The sequence below is a fragment of the Peromyscus maniculatus genome, chromosome 1, assembly GCF_049852395.1.
Source record: "Peromyscus maniculatus bairdii isolate BWxNUB_F1_BW_parent chromosome 1, HU_Pman_BW_mat_3.1, whole genome shotgun sequence".
NCBI classification, from domain to species: domain Eukaryota; kingdom Metazoa; phylum Chordata; class Mammalia; order Rodentia; family Cricetidae; genus Peromyscus; species Peromyscus maniculatus.
The window spans coordinates 115,606,378-115,615,687 of NC_134852.1; the positions used below are offsets into that span (position 1 = coordinate 115,606,378).

Here is a 9,310-nt window from a genome sequence, read left to right on the forward strand (position 1 = left end):
TGTTTATGCTATTCTCAGGCCTTGTCCCTTGAAGAAGTCACATGGCTCCCAGCATGAGTCCATTGATATTGAGGGATATTAATGACCAATGACTGTTAATTCTTGTTATTTTGTTGTTATTTTTGTTGATAGCATGTGTGTTTTCCTTCTTTGAGTTTTGTTGGTGTGAGATTTTATATTGCCTGTGTTTTTGTGGGTAAAGTTAACTTCCTGGGGTTGGAGTTTTCCTTCTAGTACCTTCTGTAAGGCTGGGATTGTGGATAGATAATGTTTAAATTTGACTTTGTCATAAAATGCCTTGCTTTCTCCATCTATGGTGATCGACAGTTTTTCCGGATTTAGTAGTATGGGCTGACATCTGTGATTTCTTACAGTCTGCAAGATATCATTTTAGGCTCTTCTGGAGGTTAGGGTCTCCATTGAGAAGTCAAGTGTGATTCTAGTAGGTATGCCTTTATATGTTACTTGGCCTTTTTTCCTTGTGGTGCTTAATATCCTTTCTTTGTCCTGTATGTTTAATGTTCTGATTATTATGCAAGGAGGGGATTTTCTTTTCTGATCCAATCTATTTGGTATTCTGTAAGCTCCTTGTACCCTTATCGGTATGTCTTATTTAGGTTGGGAAAATTTTCTTTTATGATTTTTTTAAAAATATATTTTCTGAGTTTTTGAGCTATATTCCTTCTTTTATTCCTACTATTCTTATGTTTTGTCTTTTCATAGTGTCCCAAATTTCCTGCAAGTTTTGTTTTAGGAATTTTTTAAGATTGCTAAAACATTTTCTTTGACTAATGAATCTATTTCCTTTATTGTGTCTTCCATGACTGAGATTCTCTCTTCCATCTCTTGTATTCTGTTGGTGATGCTTGTATATGTATTCCTGTTCATTTACCCAGATTTTCCATTTCCAGGATTCCTCTGTTTGTGTTTTCTTTATTGTTTCTATTTCCATTTTCAGGTCTTGAACAGTTTCCTTTATCTGTTTCTTTTTTCTTGGTTTTCTTTTAGAGTTTTATTGATTTCTTACAATTTTTTGTTTGTCTTTTCCTCAATTTCTTTAAGAGATTTGTTCATATCCTCTTAAAGGGCCTCTATCATTTCCATAAAGTAATTTTAAGGTCATTTTCTTGTGCCTCGGCTGTGTTGAGCTGTTCAGGTCTTGCTGTTTTAGGATAGCTGGGCTCTGGTGATGACATATTGCCTTTTCTGTCATTGATTGTGTTCTTACATTGGCATTTAGGCATCTGGATTTGGGATAACTTTAGGTCTACATGTTGATTCCTGCAATTGTCTTTGTTATTTTGTTCCTTGGTTTCTTTTTTTCTCTCTGGTCTTCTGGCCTAAATAGCCGAGGTTTCTGGTGACTAGCATATCTTCAGGTTCAGTACGGTGTCCCCTCTGGGTTTAGGGGAGCTATGGATTCCTATACCTGTACAGCCAAAGTCTTCTTCCAAAGTTGGAGACCAGGATATGGAGCTGAGGGGAGGGGGTACAGATTAGGGTCCTTAGATCTGGTCTGGTCTCTGGAGTTCCTAGCAACAGCCTAGCCTCCAGTACAGCTGCCAGCATGGGGGTCTCTAGATCTGGCCTATGCTCCAGTAAAGCTGAATTCTTCTGAAGTTGTAGATCTGGTGTCCCTAGATATGGCTTGGCCTCTGGTAAAGTGGAGGCCTTCTTCTGAAGTTGTAGACCATGGTATGGAGCCAAGAGTGGGAAGTTGGGGGGGGGGGTGTTCAGTTAGGGGTATTGGACAGGCTTTAAAGGATTGTGTCTTATCTGCTGGTGCTATGCGCCCTAGTATGGAGCCCAGCAGAAGAGGTGCAGTCTGGTGTTACTGGGTGGGTTTTAAGGAGTGTTAGCTGGCAGTGGGCCCTGTCTTACCTGGGGTTCCTTGGATGGGGGTGCAGTCTCAGGTTGTTGGACAGGCTTCAAGAGGTTTAGTGGGTGGTTGCGGTGTTTCCCCCAGAGTCTCTAGGACTGCTCTGGCCTCTGGATAGCTGTCAGGGGCTGTGAGCCCTAGTGTGGAGCCCAGAGAAGATTCCTGGCTTCTTTTACACATTATAAATTTGGAAACCATACCTGTCATAGACATCTATGGCTTGTTGATGAACACCATGCAATCTTCTGATTGTAATGTTTTTGCTTAATCATTCATCTATTGATAATTGTTTAACTTGGAGCAACTATAAGTACAGCTTCAATGAATATCCACATATGAATTTTTGTATGATAAGTTTTTTTTTATTTTCTTACAAATAACTGGGAATGGATTTGTTTAGTCATATCACATATCAATGGGGAAAATTTGTGACAATATGATACTTTTTTCAGCATTTTTCTTCTATTTTTAATTCCTTCCAGTAGTGTACTAGGATTCCAGTTTCTCTTTGTATTTTCTAATATTTGGCATGACTAATATTTTTAATATTAGCCATTTTAGTAGATGTGCAATGTCATTTTATTGTAATTTCAATTTGTATTATCCTGGTGACTTTTCATATGTTCATTTGTCATTCATCTCCTTATGAAATACCTCTTTGGAATTTGTCAAAATTTTCAAATTTGGGATGTTTGTTTTTTATTGTTCACTTATTAAAAAGTTTTGTACAGTTGAAATTCAAATATATTGTCTGATATGAGTTACAAGCATCTTATTCCAGTATTGGGCTATTGTTTTCATTTTCTTAGTATCTTATTGTAAAAAAGCAAAATTTAAATATTTTAATTAATCAGTATCAGAGTAGGGATTATGAAGGTCGGAGGATAAGTGAGGAGTTTGCTCAGTTGTCTCCATCAAGGCTTAGTGAATTCCTGCCCCATCCTCTGATTACTGCGCATGTCTAGATTGTATGTGGAAGAGACATACATGGCATCTGGAAGAATTCCTTCATGCTTGGAAGGGGCTTTAAACTCGTCTGTCTATAGGGTCTTCAAAAGATGCAGTGTTTGTTATGTAGCAAGTGAAGTTAGATGATTTTGGCAAACTTTTTGCCCTAGCTTAGCTGAGACCAAGATGAAGTTCACTCTGTGCCTGAGGGGCTTCCTGGGGGTTACATCTAGAGGCTTTTCATTTTTTTTCTTTTTTGTGTCTCTGTACTTTAGTGCTGTATCCTGATGTCTCCATTTTCTTTTTGTTTTTGTCATCTGGGAGAATTTCTCCTTGCTTGGACTTAAAGTGAAGACTTCTCCGTATTTGACCCTAGGTAATTGCTGCAATTGTTTTTTTCCCCAAAAGTCATGAGAATAGATTATAAAGAGATGCTGTGATATTTTGTTCAATATTTTCTTTCCCACTGTCACACAATGATGGGAGCCAATCTTTTCATGAAAGAAATTTGAGTTGTGATTGATTTCTTGATCAGGACTTCTGGAACTCACTTCTTGAACAGTGTGTTGTCAACCCTAGTGCATCGATGATAGATGTTGGTGTCATCAAACCCCTCCACCGTCATCAGTGGATTCTGTATAAAAGTATTGTGAAATAGTACTGGAGCTGCTTTATCCTTGAAACATCATTCTAATGTCTATTATAGAAATAGAGCCCATTTGTGAAAACATAATTTTTTATTTAGACTTGGAACAAATATTTGCTATAAAATTTATCTTGTTTAATGTCCATGAATATAAAAAATTGTGTGTTTAACATAATATTCTATAAAGTAGTTACTTGGTTTAAACTCACACATAAATTCTCTTCTTTTAAGAATATGAAAGAAAAAGATCAGAAGACTACAAGTCAGAGGTGTGGTGATATTGTGTTCCCCAAAATATTGTGCACCCTAATAAACTTATCTGGGGTCAGAGAACAGAACAGCCACTAGATATAGAGGCCAGAAAGTGGTGGCACACACGCCTTTAATCCTAGCATTCCAGAGGCAGAGATCTGCCTGGGTCTCTGTGAGTTCAAGGCCATACTGGAAACAGCCAGGCGTGGTAACAAGAGCCTTTAATCTCAGGAAGTGATGGCAGGAAGCAGAAAGGTACTTAAGGTGTGAGGAACTAGAGCCTGGTTAAGCTTTTAGGCTTTTGAGCAGCAGTTCAGCTGAGACCCATTTGGATGAGGACTCAGAGGCTTCCAGTCTGAGGAAACAGGATCAGCTGAGAAATTGGCAAGGTGAGGAAGCTGTGGCTTGTTCTGTTTCTCTGATCTTCCAGCATTCACCCCATTACCTGGCTCCGAGTTTGATTTTATTAATAAGACCTTCTAACAATTCATGCCATACAGAGGCTCATAGTCAAACTTCCTTACAAAAAAATATCACCACACGATCTCGAATCTGCTTGGTTCTCACCCCATAAATAAGAGGGTTAAGACCAGGGGGAATGATAACATATAAGTTAGCAAGGAGGATGTGGATATACCGTGGAATATTGTGTCCAAATCGATGAGTCAAAAATGAGAAAAAGGCTGGAGTGAAGAAAGCCAAGATCACACACACATGGGAACCACAGGTATTAAGAGCTTTGAGCCTGGCTTCCCAGGATGGGAGTTTGAATACAGCATGAAGAATTTTCACGTATGAAATAGCAATCAAAATAACATCCAGAAGTATCATAGAGATGAGTATCAACCCAAATAATACATTGACCTTTATGCTGACACACGCCAGCCGAGCAATGCCCATGTGCTCACAGTATGTGTGGGGTATGATATTGTGTCCACAGAATGAAAGCCTTAGAAGGAGAAATATAAGTGGAAAAACTAAAATGAAATTTTTGAACAGTCCAACTCCAGCAATAACACAGATTGTTCTGTTGGTGAGGATTGTGTTGTATCGGAGAGGGTTACAAATGGCAACATAGCGATCAAAAGCCATGGCTACAAGCATGAATGTTTCTATGCCTGTAAATAGATGTATGAAAAACATTTGAGCTAAACAATCCCTAAAGGCAATTTTGTGGAAGCCAAACCAGAATATGCTGAGTGCTTTGGGGATGGTTGCCGTAGACAGGCCCAAGTCAGTCAGAGCCAGCATGGCCAATAAGTAGAACATAGGCTGGTGAAGGCTGTGTTCAAGCTGGATCACAAAGAGAATGATGACATTTCCTAGGACAGCAATAAGATAGACTGTACCAAATGGCAAGCCAAGCCAGAAATGCAACCGTTCCAGTCCTGGGATTCCCAAGAGCAGGAAGGATGAAGGGTGAATCCATGAGCTGTTGCCTAGCGACATGCTGTCAGGAGCCTCTGATGGGCAGACTCATTTGAAGGAATCTATATAGGAGTTGACAACACGTCATCAGCACTACTAATAATGAAGAAGAACAAAAGTATGTAATTAGTGTACCTTCTCATGGAATGCAGCAATGTTTTCCTTCATATTTCCTCTTTTTTTTGTTTTCATTGATGTAAATGACAAATGAAGGTGAATATTTCTTAATGAATGAATATTTAGACTCTGCTCTAGATAACCAAAATTAAGTTTTGTCTTCATATAAACCAGGTCTAGTGGGGAGATGAACCTAGTGAGGTCACACAGGCTTCCATATGGGCTATAGCATTTTGAAATATATATTTATAAATGGCAGAGAAATGTATCTGACTGATAAATGACTACAAGCTCAGACCACAGGTAATATTTTTAAATATCTTTCAAATATTATTTATTTAACTAGAAATATGAGTAAAAAATATGACATGGCCCTCTTCCACTTGTGATCAATGGACCTCCTTCCTACTACTCAACTTGCCTGCAAATAACTATAATAGGGGTACAACACTAATCCAAACAACATAGGCTATCATATTAAAAGGCTGGCATCATGTATGTGTTACCTCTTTTTGAGTTGTTATTTACAGGTTATTGCCACTGTTTTTAGTTACCCTCTAGAACACGATGGCAAGATCCTATTGCTGAAGACATTACACATTTGAGTCATATGACATGAAGAAATCAAGCTGGTACTGACTTGGAAACTTCATCTCTCCTAGATAGTTTTCATAATACTGGGAGGTGCTATGCACACTATGAGAGAAGAAGATAATCAACAATCTTTGAACTACAATAACAGTTGGTCTGGCATTAAATGCTCACTGGTGCAATAATAGCATGAATGTTATGGAAGTAACCAACCATTCTCTCATTGGATTTAAAGCCTGCTCCAGAGATGACTCAGTGATTAAGACTGCCTACTTTTCTTCCAGAGGACCCAAGTTAGTTTCCCAACACACACACAAGGTAACCCTTAACCACCTATAACTCAGGGTTCAGGGTATTCCAAAACCCATGGCCTCCAAAGGCACTTCCAGTCACATACACACACAAATAAAATAATAATAACAATAATATTAACAATAATACCCACTTCACAAGATGGAACTCATGCTTGGTGCTATTAAGTGACCCCCAAACCCATGGCGGGCCAAGTTATAAGCCCTAGAGAAGAACCTAATGCTAAATGAACATAGAAATAAAGTACCCCCTAAGTTCTTATCTTTATATCAATACATTGGTTTATCTTTTTTTTAAACAGTAGAAGGTGGTTAGTACATAGACTCACAAATAGTTAATATTCAGAGAAGAAGAGATTATAGGGTACTCAACTCTAAATAGGACATCCATATTATACCCCTTTCCCCCTCCTAAGGCTCAGGGATTGTAGCAGAGGAAGTTACAGAGAGACTGTAAGAGTCAGAGGTGGTGGACATCTGCAGGAAAACAGGATTTGCCAGACATGACAGCATCATTATACACATGAAGTCACTGAGACTGTGACTGCTTGTACAAGACCTGCATAAGATCAAACCAATCAAAATTCCACTGTGGACAGAGGATGAGCACATGAAGTCCCACCCCTAGATGAGGAGCTATTGGCAACTGATGACTGCTAGGGAAGGGAGAGTCAGTTTTTTTTCAAGGACATGACCCCTGAAAAGCTACCCACACTTTAGTAGATGTTCCTGCACCTGTGAATATGCAGCCAGAACTAAGGAAGCTTAAAACCACAGCACATGAAATTGGGATGGAAAATTGGGGAGGATAGAGAAAGAGTCAGAGGGGAGGAAAATGAGGTTGGGTTTGAATAAAATGAGTTATATATGCATGTACAAAATTCTCAGTTTCTTTTTTTAAATCTTAACTCTTTGGCCTTTTCTAGGTTTGGGTTGTTACTTTTCATTTTGTCATCAATGATGAAGATCTCTCTTTTGGTCTTTGGAACAAGAACCTTCCCTTATGAGGCCATGATTCCTTGAAACTCAGTGCAATATAACTGATCTTTGATATGAAATTAATCACTTTTTGAGAGATTGACACAGCCTTAAGGCACTGACCCTTGGACTTTCATTTGTGTCCTTTGTTTCTCAAAGCTATATCATGTGCCTATTTCTTTTTAAAATAATTCATACTATATCATACTTGGTTCCCATGTGAGAAATAGTGGATGATATTGCTATTGCTACCATCATCATTACCATTAGAATCTCACAATTGTTAAAATAATGATCCTATAAATTGAGGTTTAAGATAACATATCACTTGCTACTTGAAAGGAATGCAATAAACAGTATAGTTCATGAATTAATGAAATTCCCTCACATGGGAGCAGAGGTACTGTTTCTTGCATTCCTTCAGGCTGCATTGTATGGCTCATTGTCAGAAAGGCCTTTACTGATCTTGGAGCATTTGCTTTTAATATTCTCCCAGAACATTTTCTGCAACTATTTAACCAGCCCAGAATCCTCAACAAATTATGTGTTTCATGCAGAATTGGAAAAAGGGTTGTTTTATTCATCACTATCTCCATTATTACATCTGGAACATAGCTGCTACCCAAAATATATTTGTTAATAAAAAATTGAATATATAGTAAATTATTCATTTTACTTGTTGGTTAAAAGTCCTTATAAGGATAAGAACACAATCACACAATATATCTGGTATCTGAGGATGGAGAAACAAGAAAGTAAATGAATTCTTCTAAGAGAACTCTGTGCATATATGAAGAGATGCACCTCATCAGAAGCTTTCATGACAATGGGGCCATCAGGAAGCCTGATATCACACAGAGAGATTATTGAAAGTATACTAGGTAGAGTATAGTAAGCACCTGACCATGGCAATTAGCTAGAAATAGAAAGTCAAATATAATTGATGGACTCATTTATGTACAGCTTATCTTCATAAAAAGCCATGTGTGTTGTGCTGTTTGCAAGCTGTGTCAATGTGACATCAATGAAAAGGTTTCTTCATGGTATTTTCTGAAATCTGATACAATTCCTTCTTTACAATGTTGACTTATTTTTAACACACATGACTTTTCCTTCCCATCATGGTGTCAAAACCAACAGGATTGTACAAGGAAAAAAAGATAATGCCAGAGACTCGCAAAATATACTATCAGAAAAGCATACTTGTTAGACAATTCAGGAGGCATCTGGGTAGGAGAGAAATAGACTCAGAAAAGAAGTGGGAAAGAATTTCTATGAACAGTCTCATTCTGTATGTCACCTGTTGAGAACTTCTTCCTAGGAGATCTTCATTCATACTTAAAATTAATGACAAAACATGGGAACTGTGTAGAAACATGTACATAAAACAATGCTAAATGGACTCGACCGCTTGTATTTATATATGTACATATAATATATATTTAACATATATTATATATATATATATATATAAAACAATAATAATTAAAGAAAAATGTTGTGAATTGAGGGGGAACAAGGGAGGTCTTTGGAGTGATTAGAGGGAGGAGAGAAGCATGTAAATCCATTACATGAAATTCTAAAAATACATAAAATAGATTTCAGCACTATGAGTAATTAAAAAAAGACAAAAAAAATGAAAAACTTTGAGACATATTTAATAGAGTATTCTCTGATGTTGAAGGGAAGAGTTTTCTCTAAGCCCAGAGTTGTTCCTCCATCCAATAATGAGCAGACCTAAGATGGAGCAGCCATTGAGCTCTTAGATTGTCAGTGTCTGAGGGAAATCTGATATCTTGATACTCAAGGTTATTTATGTCAACTCAAGCAAGATTTGCCTATCCAACCCATGCAAAATAGATCAATAGAAAAGTAGCTATAAATACATCTTTCAGAGATAGAGGTTGTGAGTCAGTGGTATAGTTCTTACCCAGTATGTACAAGGACCTGGGTTTAGTCTCCAACACTGTAACAAGAGCAATAACAAAAAGGCATTTTTTGTTATCCAGGAAAGGGAGGGTAGACTTTAGACCAGGAAAGGAGTTAATTCATGCCAATTGCTATACTTATAGGAAGAAAAGGAGCTATGATTTAAAAAAAAACTCATATTTTTAATTGTTGTAGTTTTTGTCTACTTACTATAATTAAATCCTGAAATAG

At 37.5% G+C, this 9,310-nt stretch overlaps 1 protein-coding gene across 1 annotated transcript; it reads right to left on the reverse strand.

Moving 5' to 3' along the window:
- Window positions 1-4,235: 4,235 nt before the first annotated feature.
- LOC102903651 (olfactory receptor 52E8-like) lies at window positions 4,236-5,174 on the reverse strand. Its single transcript, XM_006991712.1, has one exon. The coding sequence runs from the start codon at window positions 5,172-5,174 to the stop codon at window positions 4,236-4,238; it is 939 nt and encodes a 312-aa protein (XP_006991774.1).
- Window positions 5,175-9,310: the final 4,136 nt, after the last annotated feature.

What these genes read in the sequence shown, in the direction of transcription:
- LOC102903651 (XM_006991712.1), bottom strand. Translation starts at nt 5,174, where the DNA reads ATGTCGCTAGGCAACAGCTCATGGATTCACCCTTCATCCTTCCTGCTC.